The 26,738-nt window shown below is 46.6% G+C and overlaps 1 protein-coding gene across 4 annotated transcripts in view; it reads right to left on the bottom strand.

Annotated features, from left to right (window-relative positions):
- The window catches only part of MSANTD3 (Myb/SANT DNA binding domain containing 3), a 38,397-nt gene extending 13,103 nt beyond the window's left edge, over positions 1-25,294 (bottom strand). Inside the window, exons 1-3 of one of the 4 annotated variants that reach the window (XM_060184529.1) lie at positions 25,142-25,179; positions 19,357-19,419; positions 3,903-4,352 (exon numbers count right to left, since the gene is read on the bottom strand). In XM_060184529.1, the coding sequence (XP_060040512.1) occupies positions 3,903-4,320 (418 nt within the window). In that variant the 5' untranslated portion in view covers positions 4,321-4,352; positions 19,357-19,419; positions 25,142-25,179. Of the gene's footprint in view, positions 1-3,902; positions 4,353-19,356; positions 19,420-24,797; positions 25,115-25,141 lie in introns of those variants that run through there. The other 3 variants (XM_060184527.1, XM_060184528.1, XM_060184526.1) reach the window with 3 other exon arrangements.
- Between the last annotated feature and the right edge of the window lie 1,444 nt (positions 25,295-26,738).

The following is a 26,738-nucleotide window of genomic DNA, read 5'->3' as shown; positions in this document are numbered from 1 at the left end:
TCCCTCTCTCTCTTTTTTAAATATTTATTTATTAATGAGAAAGATAGGAGGAGAGAGAGAGAAAGAACCAGACATCACTCTGGTACATATGCTGCCAGGGACTGAACTCAGAACCTCATGCTTGAGAGTCCAGTGCTTTATCCACTGTACCACCTCCTGGACCACTCATCTCTCTTTCTCATTAATAAATAAATAAATAAAAATTTTTTTAAGTTCCAATAAACCTACAGAAATTTGCCTCCAAGTTTTCATGCTTGAGGTTCTGAGGTTCCAGATTCAATCCTCAGCACCACCATAAGCCAGAGCTGAGCAGTGTTCTGGTCATACATACAAAAAATAAATTTTATATACATATAAATATACATATATACATATATATATATATGGAATCTGTCTCCCAGAAAAACAAAGTGATCAAAGCATAAAACAGCTTAATCCCATAATCAGGGCAGGATGACCTAAGGACTTTGCTGGGACTGGCGGCCAGAGGCATGGGGCATTCTTCCACTTGGAGGATTTATTTGACTGTCAGAATTAAAAGGTATCTTTGGACACATGTACTAACTGACAAGACACTATGGTTCTCCACTGTCCTTCAGATGTGACTTAGAAACAGCAACAGGCAGTATTTGACTATACTTCAATAATCACTGGCAAAGGAAAATGGGGTTGGGGGAAGGTGTTAGGGCTGGGGCATAAGATAGCTAGCTCAGTGTGAGGGCATGGAGTTTGCATGTCAAAGATCCCAGGTTCAATCCCTGACACCACCTTATGCCACAGCTGAGCAGCGCTCTGGTTGCCCACCCCCCTCATTGTGAAAAAATAAACTTGCCAGTCCTACTTCAGAATACGAAAGTAGAGAAACAAGACTACCCCTTAAGAACAGTCCTGGGGGGTCGGGTGGTAGAGCATCTGATTAAGCACACATGGTGCAAAATGCAAGATCCGTGTAAGGATCCCTGTTCCTGCCCCCGGCTCCCCCCCTGCAGGGGGGTCGCTTCACAAGCGGTGAAGCAGGTCTGCAGGTGCCTCTCTTTTTCTCACTCTCTCTGTCTTCCACTCCTCTCTCGAGTTCTGTCTGTCCTGTCCAACAACAGCAGCAGCAATGGCAACAGTAACAACAACCACAAGGGCAACAAAATGGGAAAAATGGCCTCCAGGAGCAGTGGGTTGGTAGTGCAGGCGCCGAGCCCCGGCAATGGCCCTGGCAGTGAAAAGCAGCTCTGTGGACTCTGCTCCTTCCCTCCCTGGCACACCTCCCTTCACTGCTTCAGAGACTGAACAGATTCAAGGCCAGAAGGATGGGGTGCGACTGGCTGAAAATGCAAACATCTTCAAAGCAAGGAAACGTGTCAGTTAGTGAAGTCTGTCTGCCACAGAAGCAGCGGCTAAGAAGGACTGGCAGTGTTCCACACAGATGCCGTCTTGGAAGGTGTTGTGGTTTAGGGACTCAAAGATCAAAATTCAAACAAGGGATTCCCATGTAGGGAATCTTCTTCTCCTTCTCCTCCTCTTCCTTCTCTTTCGCCCCCCCCCCCACCCCCAGGCTTCCTCTGTTAGGGCCTCATGGTATGAAGCACAGTGTTGGCCCACTATGGCTTCCCGGGATGATTCTGTTGAGCTTTTGATGATAATTTAGCTCCTTCTCCTTATTCTTTCTTGTCTTTTATTTCTTTTTCTTTTGGCAGCAGGACTGCCATTGGGGCTCAGTGGCTGCACGGCAAATTTACAATTCCTGGTGGTCATTGTTTTCCTCCCTTCCTTCCTTCCTTCCTTCCTTCCTCTCTCTCTCTTTTGATGGAGAGAAATTGAGAGGGTAAAGATAGAGAGACACCTGCAACAGTGCTTCACCACTCATGAAGCTTCACCCCTGCAGGTGGGGATCAGGGGCTTGAACCTGGGTCTTCGTGCGTGCTCTATGGGTGTGCCACTACCCGGACCTCATCACTTATTGACAGATTCTTAGGATGTTCTGCCCATGGAGCAAGAAGAGCTAGTACAGAGGTGTGTGTTCAGTTCACCTTTTTTTCTTCCCACTCTTGTTTCTTTTTTTTAATTAATTATTTTTTTTAAAGATTTTATTTATTTATTAATGAGAAACATAGGAGGAGAGAGAAAGAGCCAGACATCACTCTGGTACATGTGCTGCTGGGGATTGAACTCAGGACCTCATGCTTGAGAGTCTGATGCTTTATCCACTGTGCCACCACCCGGACCACCCTTTTTTTAAAAAAAAATTTTAAACGTTATTTTATTGGATAGGACAGAGAGAAACTGAGAGGGCAGGTTAGGTAGGGAGAGAGAGACACCTGCGGGCCTGCGGGCCTGCTTCACTATGAAGCTTTCTCCCTGCAAGTGGGGACCGGGGGCTTAAACCCATTCCTTATACACTGTACTGTGTGCACTACCACCCGGCCCCTAGCTAAATCTACTCTGGGGACAGCAGCAAGCAGGTTTGTGACCCGAAAGGCAAGGAGGAGACTTTCCTAGGCACATACTAGCTGGTCCTTAAGAGAGGTGTATAAACAGCCCTATGGCCTCCTTAGGTAATTTTCTCTGCTTCAAGGAGTGTCTTCTGCAACCCACAAAGAATCTTTATAAAAACGGGTCATCCTTACCTTAAAAGAGGAGATAACTGGCCATTTTATCTATATGGATCTCCCCCCTCCTTTGACTGGAGACATTTTAGTGACTCCTTAATTCCAATCTTCTAAAGCTATCACACAGGATCATTTCAACCCTGATTACATGACAATTTTTTTCTTCCATCCCTAAGAATTATCTATGGCAGAGTACTTTTGTAATTACAGTGGAAGAATACAAAAAAAATGTTTCTCCCAGAATTTTTCAAGTCTCCTGGAATTTAGATTAAAAGTAGGGATGGGGAAGTTGGGCGGTAGCACAGTGGGTTAAACGCACGTGGCACAAAGCTCAGGGACTGGCGTAAGGATCCCAGTTGGAGCCCCCGGCTCCCCACCTGCAGGGGGTCGCTTCACAGGTGGTGAAGCAGGTCTGCAGGTGTCTGTCTTTCTCTCCCCCCTCTCGATTTGTCTCTGTCCTATGTAACAACAATAACAACAGCAATGCCAACAACAATAATAATGGCAACATGACAACAACAAGGGCAACAAAGCAGAGAGAAAAAAATGGCCTCCAGGAACAGTGGATTCGTAGTGCAGGCACCGAGCCCCAGCAATAACCCTGGAGGCAAAAAAAAAAAAAAAAGAAAGAAAAAAAGAAAACGGGGTGGGGCGGGTGATGGCGCACCTGGTTGAGGGCACATGTTATAAAGCCCAAGGACCCAGGTTCCAGCCCCCAGTCCCTACCTGCAGAGGGAAATCTTTTTGAGTGGTGAAGCAGCCTGGCAGGTGTCTCTCTCCCTCTCTATCACTCCCTTTCCTCTCGATTTCGGGCTGTCTCTATCCAATAAATAAATAAATAAAGATAATTTCAAAAATTAAAAAAAAAAAAAAACTTCTGCTCACAAACACGACTTTACACAGATGTCAAGTCATGTTTGAAGATTTTGAACTGGACAAGTCCAGTTGGACGAGAAAGTTTCCTTTTTTTTTTTTAAATCAGGTCCTCAACATGAAAGATTTAAAAAAAAAAAAAAATCGGGGCCAGGCAGTGGTGCACCCGGCTAGGCACACACCTTACAGTGGCGCAAGGATCCAGGTTCAAGCCCTGGGCCCCCACCTGCAAGGGGGAAAGCTTCGTGAGTGGTGAAGCAGGGCTGCAGGTGTCTCTCTATCTCTCTTCCTCTCTGTCTCCCCCTTCCTTCTCAATTTCTAGCTATCTCTATGCAATAATAAATAAAACATAAAAAAAAAAAATCAAAATTGGCAAGCCGGTGAACCCAGTGAAAAACACGCTACCGGCACGGCGGGTGGAGGTGATACCTGTGGCAGGGGCTTCAGGCTGGAACTCGGGCTCCTCCTCCGGGGGGCTCTGCAGAAAGTACAGCTGCTCGGGCAGCATGCTGGCGATCTTGTCCTTGCCCAGGACGTGGGTGCTCAGGAGCGGGCTGACGCTGCGCTTCACTTTCTCTCTCCTCTCGTGGGCCATGATTTTTTTGGTCCGCGCCTTAATGTTCTCCCAGCACTTCTTCAGCTGTTTGAAGTCCCGCAGCGACACGCTGGGCTGAGAGTTGTACTCGTGGGCCAGGGCCTGCCACGTGCGCTGCTTGAGCGCGATCGTCCGGGCGTCGCTTTTCTTGCACTCCAGGACATATTTGTACTTTTCCACCAAGGCAAGCAGGATGCTCTTTTCCAACTCGGAGAAGTATTTGGCAGGTTTTATGATTTCGTTGTTTTGCATTTTCCACTGTTGGTCCTGGCCCGTTAGCGAGGCTGTAAAAATATAAAAAGTTAAAAGGAAGTTGGATATAAAACTTACTAATTCTGGGAGTGGAAGGAAGGAAGGAAGTAAGCAAGGAAAGGAGGAAGGGAGGGAGAGAGGAAGGAAGGAAGATAGATCGGGAGTCGGGCGGTAGCGCAGCAGGTTAAGTGCATGTGGTGCAAAGCTCTAGGACCAGCATAAGGAAGGATCCCAGTTCAAGCCTCTGGCTCCCCACCTGCAGGGGAGTCGCTTCATAAGCCAAGAAGCAGGTCTGCAGGTGTCTTTCTCTTGCCCTCCTCTCTCCATTTCTCTCTGTCCTATTCAACAACAATGGCATCAATAACAACAACAATAATAACTACAACAATAAAACAAGAAGAGCAACAGAAGAATAAATTTTTTAAAAGAAATATAAATAAATAATAAAGTAGTTATTCAAGTATATTAATTGTTTTAGGGCTTCACCACCCTGTAAATATCTCTTTATAAATATGTATGTAAATGTCCACACCTATAGACCTCTAGTCTTTGACAAGGGGGGCCCAAACTATTAAATGGGGAGAGGAGAGTCTCTTCAATAAATGGTGTTGGGAAAACTGGGTTGAAACATGCAGAAGAATGAAACTAAATCACTATATTTCACCAAACACAAATGTAAATTCCAAATGGATCAAAGAATTGGATGTTAGATCAGCAACTATCCAATACTTAGAGGAAAACATTGGCAGAACTCTTTTCCATCTAAGTTCTACAGGCATCTTCAGTGACACAAATCCAAACACAAGGAAGACAAGGACAAGAATAAACCAGTGGGACTATGTCAAATTGAAAAAAGCGTCTGCACAGCAAAAGAAACCACCACCCAAACAAAAAGACCCCTCACAGAATCAGAGAAGATCTTTTATTTATTTATTTATTTATTTATTTATTTATTTATTTTCTTCCTCCTCCAGGGTTATTGCTGGGCTCGGTGCCTGCACCATGAATCCACTGCTCTTGGAGGCCATTTTCCCCCCTTTTGTTGCCCTTGTTGTAGCTTTGTTGTGGTTATTATTATTGCCCTTGTTGACGCAATTCTTTGTTGGATAGGACAGAGAGAAATGGAGAGAGATGGGGAAGACAGAGAGGAGGAGAGAAAGACAGACACCTGCAGACCTGCTTCACTGCCTGTGAAGCGACTCCCCTGCAGGTGGGGAGCCGGGGGCTCGAACCGGGATCCTTACGCCGGTCCCTGCGCTTTGCGCCACATGCGCTTAACCCACTGCGCCACCGCCCGACTCCCATTTATTTATTTTTTTATCTTTATTTATTATTGCATAGAGACAGAGAGAGATTGAGAAGGGAGAGGGAAATACAGAAGGAGAGAGGCAGAGAGATACCTGCAGCCCTGCTTCACCAATCATGAAGTTTTCCTCCTGCAGATGGGGGCCAGGGGCTTGAACCTGGGTCCTTGTGTACTGTAATGTGTGCTCTTAACCAGCTGCACCACCACCTGGCCCCCGGAGAAGTTCTTTATATGTCATACATCAGACAAGAGGCTAATAACCACAATATATAAAGAGCTCACCAAATTTAGCAACAAAAAAAACCAAATGACACCCCGAAAGCAGGGAGAGGATATGAACAGAATATTCACCAAAGAAGAGACCCAAAAGGCCAACAGGCATATGAAAAAATGCTCCAAGTCACTGATTGTCAGTGAAATGCAAATAAAGACAAAAATGAGATACCACATCACCTCTATGGAATGACATACATCAGGAACAACAGCAACAACAAATGCTGGAGAGGTTGTGGGGACAAAGAAACCCTCCCTCACTGCTGGTAGGAAAGTCAGTTGGTCCAGCTCCTGTCTGGAGGGCAGTCTGGAGAACTCTCAGAAGGCTAGAAATGGACCTGCCCTATGACCCTGCAATTCTTCTCCTGGGATATATCCCAAGGAACCAAACAACATCCATCCAAAAGGATCTGTGTATAACTATATTTATAGCAGTGCAATTTGTCCAACAGATGAGTGACTGAGTTAGCTGTGACACACACACACACACACACAATGGAATACTACTCAGCTATTAAAATGGTGAAGTCAGGGTGGGGTGGTAGCGCAGTGGGTTAAGCTCACATGGCAAAAAGTGCAAGGACTGGCTTAAGGATCCCGGTTCAAGCCCCCAGCTCCCCACCTGCGGGGGATTCGCTTCACAGGCAGTGAAGCAGGTCTGCATGTGTCTATCTTTCTCTGTCTTCTCCTCCTGTCTCCATTTCTCTCTGTCCTATCCAACAACAAACGACATCAACAACAACAATAATAACCACCACAAGGCTACAACAATAAGGGCAACAAAAGGGGGGGAAATGGCTTCTAGGAGCAGTGGATTCATGGTGCAGGCACGGAGCCCCAGCAATAACCCTGGAGGCAAAATAAATAAATAAAATAAAATGGTGAAGTCATCGTCTTCACCTCCTCTAGGATAGATGGAATTATGTTAAGTGAAATAAGCTAGAAAGAGAAGGATGAATATGGGATGATATAACTCAACAGAAGTTGAGAAATAAGAACAGAAGGGAAAACACAAAGCAGAACTTGGACTGGAGTTGGTGTATGGCACCAAAGTAAAGGTCTCTGAGATGATGGGGGGGGGGCAGTGTTCAGGGTCTGGGACATGATGGTGGAGGAGGACCTAGGTGAGGGGGTTACAGTGTTATACAGAAAACTGAGCAATGTTACACATGGACCAACTACTGTGTTTACTGTCGACTGTAAGCCATTAACCCCCTCCCAATTAAAAAAAAATACATGTAACCAAAAAAGAAAGGTTGAACACCCAAGTGAAACTCTGACTTGTTCACTTATTTCTGCTTGATATTATGGAACCGATAATTTCCCAAATTCACACTGCTAGGCAGCGTCAGAACTAAACAGCTTTCCCAACATTTTGCCACAGCCGCAGATTTATTTTTATTTTTTTTAATATTTATTTATTTATTTATTCTCTTTTTGGTGCTCTTGTTGTTTTATTGTTGTAGTTATTATTGATGTCGTTGTTGTTGGATAGGACAGAGAGAAATTAAGAGAGATGGGGAAGACAGAGAGGGGGAGAGAAAGACAGACACCTGTAGACCTGCTTCACCCCCCCCCCCCCGTGAAGCCACCCCCCTGCAGGTGGGAAGCCTGGGCTTGAACCAGGATCCTTATGCACGTCCTTGCGCTTTGCGCCACGTGCGCTTAACCAGCTGTGCTACCGCCCGACTCCCTGCCGCAGACATTTTTTTTTTCATTTTATTCGTTATTTGCAAACATCAAGACTTGAGGGTCGGGGGCCGGGCGGTAACACAGCAGGTTAAGTGCATATAGTACAGAGCGCAAGGACCCGCGCAAGGATCGGCCCCCCACCCCTCCCCGGCTCCCCACCTGCAGGGATATCGCTTCACAGGTGGTGAAGCAGGTCTGCAGTGTCTATCTTTCTCCCTCTCTGTCTTCCCCTCCTCTCTCCATTTTTTTTCTGTCCTATCAAAATAAAGTGCAGAAAGAAAAACAAAAGTAAAAAATTGGGCACCCAGCAGTAGTGGATTTGTAGTGTGGAGAGTGAGCCCCAGTGATAACCCTGGTGGCGATAGAAATAAAGTGATACGAGCCGGGTGGTGGCACACTGGGCGCTGAGCGCACATGTTACAGTGTGCAAAGGCCCGGGTTCAAGTCCCCGTCCCCACCTGCGGGGGTGGGGCGGGGTGGGGGTGCTTCACCAGTGGTGAAGCAGGGCTGCAGGTGTCTCTCTGTCTCTCTATCCCCCTTTCCCTCCCGATTTCTGGCTGTCTCTACCCAATAGATAAATAAAGATTTAATTTTTTTCCCTTTTGTTGCCCTTGTTCTTTATTGTTATTGTAGTTACTATTGTTGTTCTTATTGATGTCGTCACTGTTAGAAAGCACAGAAAGAAATGGAGAGAGGAGGGGAAGACAACGATGAGGAGAGAAAGACAGACACCTGCAGACCTGCTTCACCGCCTGCAGGTGGGGAGCCAGGGGCTCAAGCCGGGATTCTTACGCGCTACCGCCGACTCCCTTAAAAAAGTTTTTTAGGGCAGGGGTAGATAGCATAATGGTTATGCAAAGAGACTCTCATCCCTGAGGCTCCAAAGTCCCAGGTTCAGTCCCCTGCACCATCATAAGCCAGAGCTGAGCAGTGGTCTGGCAAAAATAAATAAATAAATAAAAAGTTTTTAAAAGATTTTTTTTAAAAAAAATAAATAACAACAACAGGGCTTGGGTGATCTAAGAGGTGGGTTAGCAAGCAGAACAAATGCCTGGCAAACCTGAGGCCCCAGGTTCAATCTCCAGCACCCTATATGCCCTACAAAGCAGGCTTCACGAGAAGGGTACAGACACCTGCAGACCTGCTTCACCGCCTGTTTAGCGACTCCTCTGCAGGTGGGGAGCTGGAGGCTCGAACCGAGATCCTTAGGCTGGTCCTTGTGCTTTGCGCCACCTGCACTTAACCCGCTGCGTTACAGCCCGACTCCCTGACCTCCAAGATCTATCTGCCAAAATGTCTGCGTTGAAATTGACTTTCTAGTTTTCATTATATAATTAATAGGCATACTGAAATATTTTTTTCTTTCACTGAGACTTCACCATTCTGGGATAAGGTTTGAAGACAGAGCGATAGATATAAAGATACAAAGAGTGGGGGGGGGGGCGGTGGCAGGTGGTGTCACACCGAGTTGAGCGCACATGTTAAAGTGCGCAAGGACCAAGGTTCGAGCCCCCAGTGCCCACCTGCAGGGAAAAAGTTTTGCAATTGGTGAAGCAGAGCTGTGGGTGTCTCTCTGACTATCTCCCTCTACCTCCCCCCTACATCTTAATTTTTGGCTGTCTCTATCCAATAAATAAAAAGATAACTTTTAAAAATTAAGATTATAAAGCGCAAGGGCTGGCGTAAGGATGCCGTTTCGAGCCCCGGGCTCTCCACCTGCAGGAGGTCACTTCACAAGCAGTGAAGCAGGTCTGCAGGTGCCTATCTTTCTCTCCCCCTCTCTGTCTTCCCCTCCTGTCTCCATTTCTCTCTGTCCTATCCAACAACAACAGTTATGACAATAATAACAACTATAACAAGCACAACAACAAGGGCAACAAAATGGGAAAAATAGCCTCCAGGTGCAGTGGATTTGTAGTGCAGGCACCAAGCCCCAGGAATAACCCTAGAGGCAAGAAAAAATTTAAAATAAAAATTTTTTAAAATTAAGATTATTAAAAACAAGCCAGAGAGCAAAGAGACCACAGCATCAGAGCTTCCTCCAATGCTGTGGGGACCAGGCTCAAACCTGGATCACACACATGGCAACGCAATGCACTATTCCAGTGAGCTATTTTTGCTGGATTTATACTGAATATTCTTTTTTTTAATTTATTTTTATTTATTTACTTATTATTAGATAGAGATAGAGAGAAACAGAAGGGAGAGGGAGATAGAGATAGAGACATCTGCAGCCCTGCTTCACCACTTGTGAAGCTCCCCCCACCCCAGGTGGGGACCAGGGGCTTGAATGTGTGTGCTTAACCAGGTGCGCCACCACCTGGCCCCATACTGAAAATTCTTAAATTGCACAGCTCCCAGAGTATATTCTAATCCAGTTCTCTGTTGTTAAAATTTCGGAGGCTCTTGCCGGGCGGGTTAGCTTCACGGGCGGGTAACAGAGACGCGGAGACAACAGCTGGGCAGGGCAGCTGTATTTCTTTATTCAGGAACAACGATTCATAAACTAAGACAAACTAATCACCAAACAGAACTCTGCTGTCTCTTTGCGGCGGCGGCCCAAGCACTCTCTCTTACTCTGGAACTCTGCAACTCTGGAACTCTCGAACTCAGGAACCCTCTCCCAGGGTTCCTTTTGGGCGGGGCCAAGCGGGCCCGCGAAATTAGCAGGCCTGATCTAATTCTCTTGGCGGGGGGAGGGCTAGAACAAGCCAATGTAAAGTATACGACAATTCCCCCTTTTCTTTTTAACTAAATGACTACAGTATCAAGGGTGTGGGGTGAACAGAAACATATATAACAAAAACCAGCATGTTGCCAAGGGAAGGCCAATGTAAAGTATACGACAGTTCTCCATCCCAGCACGACCCCAGACAATGCTACTATGCTTTCCTTCTTCTGCAGCCCACTCTTTTCAAGAATTGTTGTTACTTTAACCTGGAGATTTAGCAGTAAACAGCTGGACGATCAAGTATGAGGTCCCAAGTTTGAGTCCCAGTATTCTATGTCACAAGCGATGCTCTGGTTCTCTGATTCTCCCTCCTCTTCTCTCATTAATAAATATAACTTAGGAGAAAAAGTTTCTATATAGTCAGATATATTGAGAGATTTGATTAACAAAAAGAAAGGGACTGTTAACTATTACAGGTGATGCTATTTTATTTATATATAATATAAACCACATACTTTTTTCTTCCAAAATAAATCTATCTTTGATTATTCCTTTAAGATCAATTTCAAAATGAGAAACGGTTGTCACAAGAGAAGTGCAAGGACCGGAGCAAGGATCCCAGTTCAAGCCCTCAGTTCCCCATTGTGGGGCTATGTGTAAGCTTGGTAGAGCTTAGGGAAAAACTCCTCCCATCCTTGGATGGAGGTCTGAGAAGACACCCCCTTGTTAGTCTCTCTCAACCAAGATGAGCAAAGGGGAAAAACTGTCTCTCAGACTTAGTTCTCCCTTTCAGACTCTCAAGCCCACAGAAACCTCACTGCCTCTCCCCATTAACTGCAGGCCACATGGCTGCCTGCCTTAAGGTTCATTCAAAGTTCACATAGTCACCCAGAGTTTACACAGTCACCTCACTTTTCATCACTAGAGAAAGCATATTCCATCAAACACCTCCCTGACATCAGTCAGTGAAACTCCAAACTTTATTTCCTTATAGCTTTGATAACTACCATGCTCTGTTTATCTTTTCTCTATCTCACCCTGCTGGTTTAACCCCTATGTTTCTCTCAAATACCTTTGGATAATTAACCTGCTTGCATCATGGAGAATAACTGACTTGACCTTTATGTATCTCATCAGTTCCTGTCATACCAGCTCCCTACCATAGGGCAAGCTGACCTTTAAGAAACCTGTAATTTCTGACATGTTTGAAATACGTTCTTTGTCTGAATTCCTATTTAAACCCATGTTCTTCTGCCATTAAACGAGAGTGCCTCAATTCTCCCAGGTGTCTCTTGTCTCTATTTTGCGTTGTCTCTTGAATGAGTGAGGGAGAACCAGTCAGTTTACCTTCCTGGCTGAGAGCCAACCCACGTGGGGGGGGACGCTTCATGGGCATTGAAGCAGGTCTGCAGGTGTCTGTCTTTCTCTCCCCATTTCTGTCTTCCCCTCCCCTCTCCATTTCTCTCTGTCCTATCCAACAATAATAACAACAATAATAATAACCACAACAACGATTAAAAAAAACAAAACAAGGGCAACATAAGGGAAAAAAAAAAAAAGCTTCCAGGAGCAGTGGTTTCTTGGTGCTGGCACCAAGCCCCCAGCAATAACCCTGGAGGCAAAAAAATTAAAAAACCTACTGATTAAGACTTGAGTTACAGATCTGTCACAGCCCAAACTGGGAAGCAACCCAGATGCCCAAAGAGAGTGAAGTAGCTAAGAATATTGCAGTATACAGACACAATGGAATACTACTCACCTGTTAAAAACGACCAAAGTTATCTCCTCTGCTTCATCTTAGATGGATTTCGGAGGAGTCGTGTCAAATGAAATTAAGTGAAATGAGCCAAAAGGAGAAGGAGGAATATCAGATGACCCCACTTACACGTGGAGCTCAAGAAGCAAGGAAAGAAAGGGCGTCTTGGGATGAGACAGTATTGGGTGTGGTGTATCGCACCAAGCAAAGGACACTGGGGGAAGAGAGGATGGAGTGGGTGTTGGGCATTCAGTGTACAATGGCGGAGGAGGACGTCAGCTGGGGATGGGAGTAGGGGGTAGACACTTACCATGGGGACCTCACAGGTGGTACCCAGGTGACAATGAGTGTCCTGTAACCATTATCCCCCCCCCAAAAAAAAATAAAATGATTTGGGGGTTTTAAACTTAGTGACATTAAAATAAATAAAAATTTAAAAGACCAGGGGGGTTCAGGTGGTGGTGCCCCAAGTTAAGCGCACATGGTGTGAAGCACGAGGACCCGCGCAAGGATCGCAGTTCGAGCCCCCCCAACTTCCCGCTCCCCACCTGTGGGGGGAAGGGGCGGCTTCACAAGTGATGAAGCAGGTCTGCAGCTGTCTATCTTTCTCTCCATCTCCTCTCCCCTCTCAATTTCCCTCTGCTCTATCAAAAAAAAAATTTTTTTTTTTGAAAAAATGGCCACAGGAGCAGTGGATTCACAGCGCAAGCACTGAACCCCCGTGATAACCCTGAATGCAAATAAATAATAAATAAATAAATAAATCATCATTTGTTCTCCAGAAATTCTCAATTCACATTCCTATATTTAATATTACATAAGAGTATCTGTTTCTCCACTCCATTTATTTCTGCTGTCAAATCGCTTCGTGATCTTTTGGTTAAGATCAAGCATAATATTCCGCTGCTGTCTATGATCATATCGTCCTGAACATGCCCAATCTCTTCTGATCTCAGAAATATTCTGCTGTGAGCAATTTTTGTATGCCTATGGTGAAGGTGAAAAAAAGAGTCACTTCATTAATTAATGATAAATGAATTCCAGCTCTCAGACAATTCCAGCTCTAATAATAACTAAAGCGTTTATGATTCCGGGTGGAACTGAGCTTAACATAAAATTAATTGCAAGCAATATAGGAAGGAGTTCTTCCTTACAGTGGTTGCAATACCATTAGCTGCCACCAGATGGTAGCGGGCTGCCACCAAGTGGTGGTGGGGACGCTAAGCTCACACACAAAAAAAATCATTCTTCAAATGTGGCCAGTTGAGTCTCTTAAAAACAGTGATAATGACAGCAGGTAACTTTTATTGAGCCTTTACTATGAGTTCGACACTATGCTAAGCACTTAATATGGACTAAATTACTTTATCTTCCCCCCAAATGGCCCCAAGAACATCCTTTGTTACCCTACAATATTTTCTATTAGGGGAAAAAAAAAAAAAACGAAAGAAAAAAACTTTATGAATGGACCAGAAAAAAAAATATTACACAACTGCTCTCAAAAGTAAATACTCATAATTACCAACACCTAGGGACCATTAATTGGCTATTAACTAAACTGTTATTTAATCACTAGCTAAGTAAATCCAGAGTTACCAATTTACTTTGCTTAATTTGGTAGAACAGCAGGCCTCCCTGGGCCATGTGGCTGCATTCAGCAGAGTTATAAAAGGGATCTGTTATATGAAACAGCACACCCCAGAGACCTCCTCTAGAGACTTAGTGCGATTGTGATGTGAGCTGTGTGCTCCCACTAACTGAGTCCTTATTTATTCATTGAACAGAGACAGAGAGAAATTGAGAGGGAAAAGGGTGATCTAGAGGGAGAAAGAGAAACGGAAACACCTGAGCATTACTTCACTGCTCACGAAGCTTCACCTCTGCAGGTGGGAGCCAGGGGCTTGAACCTGGGTCCTCACACATTGTAATGTGTGTGCTCTACAGGGCCGTGGACTGACTGTCAGCACAGTGACCCTCAAACGGTGGGTTGTCAACAGGCTATTACCAGTCACGGGGTGGATGCAAACATTTTGAGACAGGAATATACAACTACCTGACAGGCACAGAACGAGTATCGAGCACAGTAAAACAGAACTCTGAAAGCTTCCTTTAAAATACCAACGGCACCGGATACAGCAGTATATTAAAAAGATTCTTCATCATGACCAAGTGGGGTTTATCCCAGGCATGCAAGGTTGGTTTAATATACGTAAATCAATCAACGTGATCCACCACATCAACAAAAGCAAGACCAAAAACCACATGGTCATATCAATAGATGCAGAGAAAGCCTTTGACAAAATCCAACATCCCTTTATGATCAAAACACTACAAAAAAATGGGAACAGATGGAAAACTCCTGAAGATAGTGGAGTCTATATATAGCAAACCTACAGCCAATATCATACTCAATGGTGAAAAACTGGAAGCATTTCCACTCAGATCAGGTACTAGACAGGGCTGCCCGCTATCACCATTACTATTCAACATAGTGTTGGAAGTTCTTGCCATAGCAATCAGGCAGGAGCAAGGAATTAAAGGCATACAGATTAGAAGAGAAGAAGTCAAACTCTCCCTATTTGCAGATGACATGATAGTATACACAGAAAAAACTAAGGAATCCAGCAAGAAGCATTTGGAAATCATCGGGCCATACAGTAAGGTGTCAGGCTACAAAATTAACATTCAAAAGTCAGTGGCATTCCTCTATGCAAACACTAAGTTAGAAGAAGATGAAATCCAGAAATCAATTCCTTTAGCAACAAAAACAATAAAATATCTAGGTGTAAACCTAACCAAGAAGTGAAAGACTTGTATACTGAAAATTATGAGTCACTACTCAAGGAAATTGAAAAAGACACAAAGAAGTGGAAAGATATTCCATGTTCATTAGTCTGGGTGCCGGTAGCCAACCCTCTCCCGTCTCCCATCCTCCCGTATCTCCAAACTCAGTGGCCAGTCACCTAACTCAAGTTGGACGTGCTAAGATCGACCCAGTCTGGAAAAGAGAAATTTCCCATGAGTGGTCATCCCACTTCCGGTTATCTTGTCCATCTCCAAAACTCTCTCCCTTTATACTGTCTGAACTGGAAGACGCTTTGAAGAGGGTTAAACCGGGAACGGCTGCTGGCTATAACATCACCCCAGAACTCATTCTTAACCTGGGCCCCGCGACAAAGAAGTGGCTCGCTTCATTCCTGTCCCACATCTTGGAATCTGAGTCTATGCCCAAAGTTTGGCGTCGTGCGAAGATTATAGCGGTTTTGAAACCAAAGAAAGACCCAACACTGGCCGCCAGCTATAGACCAATTTCTCTCCTCTCCGTGTGTTACAAACTCCTTGAGAGGCTGCTTCTGTCACGTATTTCTCCTCTTACAGAGAAATTCCTATCACCCACCCAAGCTGGTTTCCGCCCAGGAAGATCTACCTGCGAACAAGCCCTGGCCCTCTCAACTTACATTGAAAATGGATTCCAGAAGAATTTAAAGACGGGTGCTGTCTTTGTTGATCTCACAGCAGCCTATGACACGGTCTGGCACCGTGGTCTCCTAGTCAAGATCTCAAGATGCCTGCCTCCATGGGTGGCCAACACTATATCGTTTCTTCTCCAAAACAGAAGATTCCAGGTGCATCTGGGTGACAAGTCTAGCAGATGGAGACTTGTCTCAAGTGGCCTCCCCCAGGGCTCTGTTCTGGCTCCTACGCTATTTAATATTGACATCAATGACCTCCCAGAAACTTCTTCAAGGAAGTTCATCTAAGCCGATGACATCTGCTGTGCAACTCAGGCATCCAAGTTTGACATCCTCGAGGAAACCCTCACGAAAGACATGTCTCTGATATCTGATTACTGTAAAAAATGGCGACTAATCCCTAGCACTGCAAAAACGGTATCATCTGTTTTCCATCTACACCATGCCTCGGCCTCACGTGAGCTTAATGTGCAGCTTGGCGATACGAGAATCCGGCATGAAGCCCAGCCAGTCTATCTTGGTGTTACTCTCGATCGCGCTCTGTCATTTCACGAACATCTCATAAAAACTGCAGCAAAGGTGGGCGCGAGGAATCACATCATTGCAAGACTGGCCAGCTCCTCATGGGGCGCGAGCGCTTCCACACTACGATCATCATCTCTGGCATTATGCTATTCCACTGCAGAATACTGTGCCCCAGGATGGTTCCGTAGCCCCCATGTCCACTCGGTCGATTCCAAATTATATTCCTCCATGAGGATCATTTCTGGAACCATCCGTTCCACCCCGGTTCCATGGCTGCCAGTTCTTAGCAACATCGCCCCACCAGATATTCGTCGGGATGTGGCATCATCTAAGTTCATTTCCCACGTCTACGCTCGACCGGACCTGCCAATATACGCGGATATCTTCGCCCACCCTGTCCAACGCTTGACGTCTCGTCACCCAATCTGGTCCCCTACGCCTACACTGAACTTCTCTGTTCCAGTCTCTTGGAAACAGAGTTGGCAGTCAGCTGAGGTAAAGAACAAACACCTCATCACAGACCCCTGCAAGCGTCAACCCGGCTTTGACCTAGCACGTTATGATCGGGCCCTCCTCAATCGCTATCGAACAGGCCATGGCCGGTGCACCGCTATGTTCCATCGCTGGGGAGCCAGAGACGACCCGAACTGCCCCTGCGGCTACAGACAGACTATGACCCACATAGTCAACGACTGCCACCTCTCCAGATTCAAAGGAGGTCTCGAAACTTGACATCAGGCTCAACCTGACGCTGTTGACTGGCTACAGAAGAAGGGCAAACGCTAGAAGAAGAATGGATTGGTAGAATTAACATCATCAAAATGAATATACTACCCAGAGCCATATACAAATTTAATGCTATCCCTATCAAGATCCCAAACACATTTTTTTAGAAGAATAGAACAAATGCTACAATGTTTATCTAGAACCAGAAAAGACCTAGAATTGCCAAAACAATCTTGAGAAAAAAGAACAGAACTGGAGGCATCACACTCCCAGATCTCAAATTGTATTATAGGGCCGTTGTCATCAAAACTGCTTGGTACTGGAACATGAATAGACACACTGACCAGTGGAATAGAATTGAGAGCCCAGAAGTGAGCCCCCACACCTATGGACATCTAATCTTTGACAAAGGGGCCCAGACTATTAAAAAATAAAGTGCAAGGACCCGAGTAAGGATCTGGTTCGAGCCCCCAGCTCCCCACCTGCAGGGGAGTCGCTTCACAGGCGGTGAGGCAGGTCTGCAGGTGTCTGTCTTTCTCTCCCTCTCTGTCTTCCCCTCCTCTCTCCATTTCTCTCTGTCCTATCCAACAACGACAACCTGGGTCCTTACACTCTGTAATATATATGCTCAAACAGATGCACTACTACCTAGATCCTCTAGCCTCCTCTTTTTTTTAACATTTATTTATTTATTCCCTTTTGTTGCCCTTGTTGTTTTATTGTTGTAGTTGTTGTTGTTGTTGGATAGGACAGACAGAAATGGAGAGAGATGGGGAAGACAGAGAGGGGGAGAGAAAGACACCTACAGACCTGCTTCACAGTTTGTGAAATGACTCCCCTACAGGTGAGGAGCCGGGGGCTCGAACCGGGATCCTTACACCGGTCCTTTCACTTTGCACCATGTACGCTTAACCCACTATGCTACTGCCTGACTCCCTCTAGCCTCTCCTCTTAAAAGACACTCACACATACACATATGCACACACACAGATAAGAGCACACCAGTACAGAGCTAGAGGAACTGGAAAGGAATTGCCAAGCTATTCAAGGAATATGGCAGAAATGACCCTTCTATAGAATATCTTAGACAACATCTACGTAGCAAAGAACAATCTTTCCCTTACATCAACCTGACTGTCGTTGAGAAATTAATCACTCTTGAAGATCACACGGTGTTACGAGTATGGGAGCATTCTATAGTCAAGGGTATGAGTTGTTAAACAAAACATTCACTGTTACTCTACCTGAAGTATTTATAACCTTAACAATAAACAGTTTGGGGGTATTATTTAAAAAATATATATGAAGTGGGAGAGGGAACCTCCCTCATTTAAACCTGGGACTCCATGCTTTTGAGTTCAATGCTTTATTCACTGTGCCACTTCTCAGGCTCCAAACATGAAGTTTCCTCCTTTCTTTAAATATTTATTTATTTATTGATTCCCTTTTGTTGTCCTTGTTTTTTTATTGTTGTAATTATTATTGTCGTCGTCATTGTTGAATAGGACAGAGAGAAACATAGAGAGAGGAAGACAGAGAGAGGGGGAGAGAAAGATAGACATCTGCAGACCTGCCTCACCGCCTGTGAAGCGACTCCCCTGCAGGTGGGGAGCCGGGGGCTCGAACCGGCATCTTTACGCCAGTCCTTGCACTTTGCGCCACCTGCGCTTAACCTGCTGTGCTACCTACCACCTGATTCCCCAAACCCTAAGTTTTTAAGAGTCTCGCTGCCTGATACCTTTAGGATTTCATCTTCTCCAGATAATCTTAAACAAGAGTAATCTTAAACATTTTCTCTGTGTGCCTCCACACACACTAGCAGTCACAAACTCAGAACTGTCTGCTCATAATGGCCACATACCTGTGCCCCCCATCTCTCTCTCTCTTTTTTTTTTCCTTTAGAGAGTTTGGAAGTCTTAAACCTAACACTGAATTTTCCTCCTCTGATGTTCTCCCTCTTTCCCTTCACTGCTCATCTCAGAGAGGCATGTTAGCTTGTGTTTATTTTTACCATCTGTGGCCAAGTGTGCCTACGAGCAAAAGCAGGCTTGAGTTTAAGACAAGTGTCCGCAACTCCAATTCCTCCGCTTGTATAAACCAAAAGAAGACACTTAAAAGTCTTGATCTTGGGGGTCAGGCGATAGCACACTAGGTTAACCTAGTGGGAAGCACAAGGATCCTGGTTCGAGGCCCCGGCACTCCACCTGTAGGGGAGTCACGTCACAAGTGGTAAAGCTGGTCTACAGGTGTCTCTCTCTCTCTCTCTCTCTCTATCTATCTTCCTCTTCTCTCTCAATTTCTCTCTGTCCTATCCAACAACAACAGCAGCAATAACCATAACAATAACAGCAACAACAATAATAGAAAAAAAATAAAAAGGCCTCCAGGAGCAGTGGATTCGCAGTGCAGACACCAAGCCCCAGGGAAAACCCTGGGAGCAAAAAAAAAAAAAGTCATGATCTTCATTTCTCTTCCACAGCTTTCTCCTAACCCATCACCCCAGTCCAATTTTATTCCCCTGAAATCATTACTATTTGTGACGGGGCGGGAGGAACACCTGAGCATGATTCTGACACACGTGATGATGCTAGCCATCTGATTCAGGACATCATACCTGAGATCCAAAGTTGTTTCCTCGGTGCTACCTCTTGGGTCCTTGAAACCACCACTAGAGCATCTTTCACCAGAAGGAAAAAAAAAAAAAAAAGTACTTTAAAAAAAATACAGAAAGTTTCCTTATATAGGTAACGTAGGTGTTTGCACCAGAGCCACTTCTTAACCCTGAATTCTCTCTCTCCTTGTCTCCTATCACTCCACAAAAAGCCTTTGGCTCTCCAAGCTCCAGCCCAAGGAAAGAGAGAGATTGATTGATTATGGCGCACCTGGTTAAGCACTCACATTACAGCATGCAAGGACCCAGGTTCAAGCCCCTGGTCCCCACCTGCTGGGGGAAAACTTCACAAGTGGTGAAGCAGAGCTTCAGGCGTCTCTCTGTTTCTCTCTCTTTCTCTCTCTCTCTCTTACCCCTTCCTTCCCTCTTAATTTCTAGCTGTCTCTATCCAATAATAAATAAATAAAAATATCTTTAAAAGAAAGAGAGAAGGAGCCAGGCAGTAGCATAGCGGGTTAAGCGCACGTGGCGCAAAGCGCAAGGACCAGCGTAAGGCTCCGGGTTTGGGCCCCCGGCTCCCCACGTGCAGGGGAGTCTCTTCACAGGCGGTGAAGCAGGTCTGCAGGTGTCTATCTTTCTCTCTCCCTCTCTGTCTTCCCTACCTCTCTCCATTTCTCTCTGTCCTATCCAACAACAATGACATCAATAATAACTGCAACAATAAAACAGCAAGGGCAACAAAAGGGAATAAATAAAAAAATTTTTTTTTTTAATTTAAAAAAAAATTTTAAAAAGAAGAGAGAGAGATTATGTGGTAGCAGAGCACCACAGTGCCTGCACTATTCCTGTGCTCCCAGCAAGCCCTTTGCATTTTATTTTTTTTCAACAGAGGATGAGAGACAGAGAGAAGAGAGATACCACAGCACTCCTCCATTGGCAGGTACTACCAAGAGGTGGGCTGAGGACTTGAACCCAGGTCCTCCAGCATGGTAAGGCGTGCACTCTACCAGGTGAGTCACCTGCTGCCTGAAAGTACTGACCTTGCACTGCAGCCCTCAGCATCGCTATGCAGAGCGACCTGACCCTATCCTGCTATGCAGAACAACCTAACCCTATTCTTCAGGCTCCCCTCTGAGAGCGAGTTCCCACGGCCTGGAAGTACATTTTATTTCTATCTGTAGCACACAGCAGATTCTCAAAGTGTTTATTCAAGAGCAGAAGAGACAGCAGAGGCCGGGTGGCAGCGCACCGGGTTAAGCACACATAGTACAAAGCACAAGGATCGGCGCCAAGGATCCCAGTTCGAACCTCTGGCTCCCAACCTGCAGGGGAGTCACTTCACAAGCAGTGAAGCAGGTCTGCAAGTGTCTATCTTTCTCTCCCCCTCTGTGTCTTCCCCTCCTCTCTCCATTTCTCTCTATCCTATCCAACAACAACAAAAATTGAAAAGATGGCCACCAGGAGCAGTGGATTTGTGATGCAGGCACCAAGCCCCAGCAATAACCCTGGAGGAAAAAGTAAAATAGAAAGGAAAGAAGGGGGAGCTGGGCAGTGGCACAGCAGGTTAAGCACACATGGCGCGAAGCAAAGAGTGGTATAAGGATCCCAGTTCGAGCCCCTGGCTCCCCACCTGCAGGGGAGTCGCTTCACAGGCGGTGAGGCAGGTCTACAGGTGTCTGTCTTTCTCTCCCCTTCTCTGTCTTCCCCTCCTCTCTCCATTTCTCTCTGTCCTATCCAACAACGACAACAGCAATAACAACGACAATAAACAACAAGGGCAACAAAAGAGAGAGAAAAAAATTTTAATTTTTAAAAATTTTTTAAAAAGGAAAAAAGAGAAGATAGAGAAGGAGAGATAGCAAAGGAAACCTCTCTCTGCTTCGCTCTCCTCAACACAGCACATACTTCAGTTGTCCGCCAGCCACCTTTGTCTAAGGCAACTGCCCATCCTCAGTGACTTGGAAATCTCCATAACCAAAAGCAAATTCATTAACCCTCACCCCAAACATCCTGATTTCTGCTACAGTAAGTTGGCTCAAAGCCGAAACTTGAGCAAGCTCTGTAGTCACATGGCACCCACCATATGTTTGCTCTCTAATGTATGTTCTCCTCTCCCACCTTCACTGTCTATGTCTGTCTGGTGTAAGGCCATAACCGCCCAAACTTCTAGACCCTCTCACACACAGTTCTCAGAAGGTTCTTCCTAAATCACAGTGTCCATGCAACAATCTTTCACGTAAACCTCTGACATTTCCCCCAATGACCAAGTGAGAGAAAGGAGAAACTCTTGGCATTCAAGGCCTTTCCGGATATGGCCCAGATTACAGTGCCCTTCCTACTCTAACCCAGATATTTTGCACCCAGGCAGACCAAACTCACCCCCATGCCCTTCAGACTCTGTTCATTCTCCTTCTTCTGCGCAGAGGGCTTTCTTGAGATGGAATCCTTGGATTCATTTTCATCTCTCAAGGTCCAACTCCCATGAAATTTTGTGACGCCTTTCCCAGTCAACACCTATGCTGTTAATATTTATTTATAACAGTTTCTTTCCAAAATGAGTTTGAGGCAGTTTACAAATTATGCACACACTGCTCAGGCAGATGTAAAACAACAACAACAGAATATAAGAGGAAAGACTAAGAGTTTACAAAAACAGACAAACAAACAGAATCAAGAAGTATTGCAAAATGCAGTGTTTCTATATAAGGCTCCATACTCATCTTAGAGGTAGACGGGTCTGACTTTTCTCCTTTCTGTGTAGGAGGAGTTAGTCCTCTGTGAGCTCACTGCCAGCGGTATGTGCTTGTACTATAAGGCCTCCTAGATATTCTTTTTCTGTGTCCATTCCTTTGGCTGCACTGGGAAATTCACAAGGGAATATATAATTTCTGTGACTCATCTCCGAATCTCCAGCAGGATGTATATGACTGAACATACAATTGGCACTCAGCAGATATTTACTGTGTGAATGTCACCATGCACAGGGAAAGGACATTACTGCTGCTTGTTGAGTTCTTACCAAGCATTTGAGAAAAACAAAACGAAACACTAACTTCTTCTTAGGAAACATTACATGACTCGAAATGGCAGAGGCAGGATTTGAACCCTAAAACTGTCTATTTCTCCAAAGCAACTTTCTTTCCATTATGTAGGCTGTCCCTGTGCATCCAATACCCCTTCCTGCAAACCTGGTTTGCCTGTACAACTCCAAAACTGACGAGAGAGAGAGAGAGAGAGAGAGAGGGAGAGAGAGAGAGAAAGAGAGGAGAGAGAAAGAGAGAAAGGGATGGGGGGATTTAGATGCATCCACAGGTCTCTTTCTCCCTCCTTGTCAGTTTTGGAGCCATACAGGCACAGAGCCCTAATGATGGGGGCAGGGGAAGTTAGCAAAATAGCTTGTTTGATCTCATGCTCAACTCAGCTTCCCCCCCCCACTAGACTGGGGGAAGCCTAGTCTAGTGGTGTCTTTCTATGTCTCTTTCCATCTGAAAAAGTTGATTTGGAGTGGTAGAGCAGTGAAGCCCAGTGACCAAAGAAAGAGAGAAAGAAAGAAGAGAAAGAGAAAAAGAAAGGAAAAGGAGACAGTTCCTCCCTGGTAGCTGAGAACTGAAGGGCGGCTCCTTCAGGTAGAGGACTCTCTAGACAGTGTGGGGTCCTCAGCTCCTCTTCCTCCCTGAGACCCCTTTGTGCAGTTGCCAGGCTGCCTTTCACTTCCTTCAGAGCGGTTCAGACCTCTCCATTCCAAACTGTTACCAAACTCAAATCTTTAGACCCTGGGTTGTTCTACCCAAGTGAACTTATTTTTTTTTATAACATTTATTTATTTATTTATTTATTCCCTTTTGTTATAGTTATTGTTGCTGTTCTTGATGTTGTTGGATAGGACAGAGAGAAATGGAAAGAGGAGGGGAAGACAGAGAGGGGGAGAGAAAGATAGACATCTTCAGACCTGCTTCACCACCTGTGAAGTGACTCCCCTCAGGTGGGGAGCTGGGGGCTTGAACTGGGATCCTTATGCCGGTCCTTGTGCTTTGCCGGTCCTTGTGCTTTGCCCCACGTGCGCTTAACCTGCTGTGCTACCGCCCAGCTCCCGCAAGTGAACTTATCTTAACCCAAGTTCAAAACACATCATGACTTCAGTTAGGCCTTAAGTAATAATGTTACCAGCCGTCAGGGACAGTGAGCAACCCAATCTCCTCAAACTCTACAAGAATCTCAGGAATCATAAGAAAAGCTGATATTTTAGGAGGCCGTCAGGTGGCTCACATCCCAGTGGAATACAGCCGGGGTGGCCTGGGAAAATGGAAGCTTTCCTCGGCACCCCTTCCCCACTCCCTCACCCCCAGTGCTGGGTGCAGAAGGCGCAACCTTGGTCTAGACTACTCCTGCTCCCTTCCTCACAATCTTCTAGAACTTCGGAGTCCTTCCCTCTCTGTCTTTCTCTGATGCCAAACTCCTATAGGATCCTCAATTCTAACTCAGGAACTGTTGTCTTCAAATTAACATTCAACAATTTCCTTGTTGACACAACCATCTTATCTGACCTGCTGGAACGCCTACCCCAAGGTCCTAACATTACCCCTAGTTTTAAATGTTCAAAAACACATCCCTGATATTGCAGGTCTGTAATCTTTTCTGCTACAACCTTTAAAATGGGAACAAGAGAGGCTACGCTCTTCACACTGCCCATTCCGAAACAAGTTATCATTTGTGCCACCTCCAGAAGCACCCATGTGATGTTTCCACCTGGATAACTCACCCCAACTGTTTAGTCCCTCGGGCCTGGTGCCATAGAAAGTGCTTGAAATGGAGCGATCGCCTATTTCGTACATTATTTCTCACAATAGCACCCGAGGGTGGGGGGAGTAGCCGGTACACCTCACACCCAAGCCCTTTACAGAAGCAACAGCCAGAGCTGCGAGTAAAGGAGCTTGTTCCCAAGGTCAGGCGGGCACGGCGGTGATGTTCACCACCCCCCCCACCCCGGCCTCCAGTGGGGCGCTCATTCTGCTCTACCCCGCAACTGTGCGAGGAGGGGGTCTTGGAGGAAGCAAGTAAGGCAACCCGCCGGGCAAGCCGAGGTGGGGGGGTGGAAGATCGCTGCACTGCGGGACACTGGGGGGTGGACGGGGGGCTTCCAGGCGGCTGCCCGGGCCCTGGGGCCCTGTGCACCCCGGGCCTCCCGCGCCCAAGTCCGCGCCCCGGGGCTTTGTACGCCGCAGGCCGGCCCCCACTTCCAGCCCGCGAGCTGCGCGGCTCGCCCGGCCGCCCGCCGGGCCTGCGGGGCAGGGATCGCGGCCGCCCGGCCCGGAAGCCCGCCATGCCGCCCGGCCGCCCCGGCACGCCCGCCCCGCAGCCCCGCAGCGCGCAGCCCGCAGCCCGCAGCCCGCAGCCCGCAGCCCGCAGCCCGCAGCCCGCCACCGCCCGGCGGGCGAGCCTCCTACCTGCAGCGGCGGCGCGGCGGCCGCGGAGACCCGGGCGGGGCCGGCGGGAGAAGAGCGCGGGCGCCCTCGGCGTCTCTCGGCTCCTCTCGCGGGCGGGGCGGCCGGCAGGGCCGCGGGCTCCGGAGCGCCGGGTGGCGGCGCGCCCCCGGCCGGTCAGGCCCCGCCGTGCGCGCCGCGGCCACAAAGCCCGGGAGCCGCCGCCCCCTCGCGGGCCGCCCGCAGCCGGCGGGGCCCGGGGCCCAGCGCACAACCCCCCTCCCGGGAGACAGACGCGGCCGGAGCGCGGGGCGCCCCCCACCCGGCCCCCCGGCCCCCCGGCCCCAGCCCTCCTCCCCCGGGCTCACCGCCTGGAGCAGCTCGGGTCCCACCTTTGCAGCGGAGTTCCAGAAAGGCGGCAGGGGGGTGCGGGGAGTGGGGAGTATTTCATTCCCATGGATGACAAAAGAATGTGTCACAGGGATTTGGCGGCGGCCCTAGGCGTGAGTTAGCTCAGGCCAAGATTGAAGTAGGTCCCCTTTCTTGGGGGACTCCTTTGCGGGGCTCTCACGGAGTTTTCTACTGGTTTTTGTTGTTGTTGTTGTTGTTGTTGTTTTGCTTGTTTGTTTTGTTTTTAAATCTGGGGGCTGTTTCTCCCCTTGGGCTGTGCGCTCCTGAGGGCAGAGATTGTGCCCACTGGAGCCCACGACCTTCATGCATGTGCGGGTGCACGAGTGAATGCACAACGGATGAAAATATAGGACAAGACCTCTTTTATTACAGCTCGCACAAGGAAGATGACTAGGTGTTTCCTTTGCCCTGTAGCCACTGGAAAGAAAGATCGCAAGCACACAGAAGTGCAGAGAGGGCTGTTGCACTTTTTCTTTCTGTCTCAATTAAAGTGACATGCACTCTCCATAAAATTAATCATTTTAGGTAAGTCAGAAAAACAAGGAGGAATAGGGGATGATCCCATTCATTAACAGAAGTTGAAAAACAAGAGCAGAAGGGAAAACACAAAGCAGAACTTGGACAGGAGTTGGTGTATCCTGAACCAAAGTAAAAAAGATTCTGGTGTGTGTGTGTGTGTGTGGGGGGGGTGTTCAGGTCCTGGAACATGATGGTGGAGGAGGACTGGGGGGTGGAATTCGAGTGTTATGTGGAAAACTGAGAAATGTTACACATGTACAAGCTACTGTATTTTACTGTTGACTGTAAACCATTAATCACCCTAATTAAAAAAAAACTTTTAAAGACTTATTTGATTATTTAAATAGAAAGAGGGAGAGGGAGAGACCAGAGCACCTCTCTGGCAGTTGTGGGAGAGTAAAATTCCACCTGAAACCTCAGGCATGTAGGTCCTGCCCTCCACCAAGGAGTCCCCTCCCCAGCCCCAACCCCACCCCTTATACACACATACATTGGATTCTAACACTATGTAAGTTCTGGGTGTGTATCACTATAAGTCAGCATGTACACATAAATATTATATTTACCACTAAAAGTCTAACTCCATTCTTACGCTGATCCTTGCGCTTTGCGCCACCTGCGCTTAACTCGCTGCGCTACCGCTGGACTCCATTCTTTTACCAAACACTGACCTCATTTACGGGGTTTATCTATCCCCAAGCCCCTCCAAAATAAGCCTGAGAAAGTGAACGCTCCAGGGGCATCTCTCACACTTGCGATGCTCACCTATCACAATTTCTACTAGCCCTGCAACATTTTTCATCATCCCAGAGTGAAACCTTGAGCCTATTTGTAAAATTATTTTCTTTTATTTAAATGTTTGTATTTATTTATTATTGGCTAGAGACAGAGAGAACTTGAGAGGGATGGAGAAGTAGAAAGACAGAGAGACACCTGCAGCCCCGCTTCACCACTCATGAAGCTTTCCCCCTGCAGGTGGGGACTAGGGGTTTGAACCTGGGTCCTTGCACACTGTAATGTGTGCGCTTAACCACG

The sequence above is a fragment of the Erinaceus europaeus genome, unplaced genomic scaffold, assembly GCF_950295315.1.
Source record: "Erinaceus europaeus unplaced genomic scaffold, mEriEur2.1 scaffold_524, whole genome shotgun sequence".
Lineage (NCBI taxonomy): Eukaryota > Metazoa > Chordata > Mammalia > Eulipotyphla > Erinaceidae > Erinaceus > Erinaceus europaeus.
The sequence above is the reverse complement of the archived record's forward strand: the minus strand, read 5'-3'. Positions and strand labels throughout refer to the sequence as shown.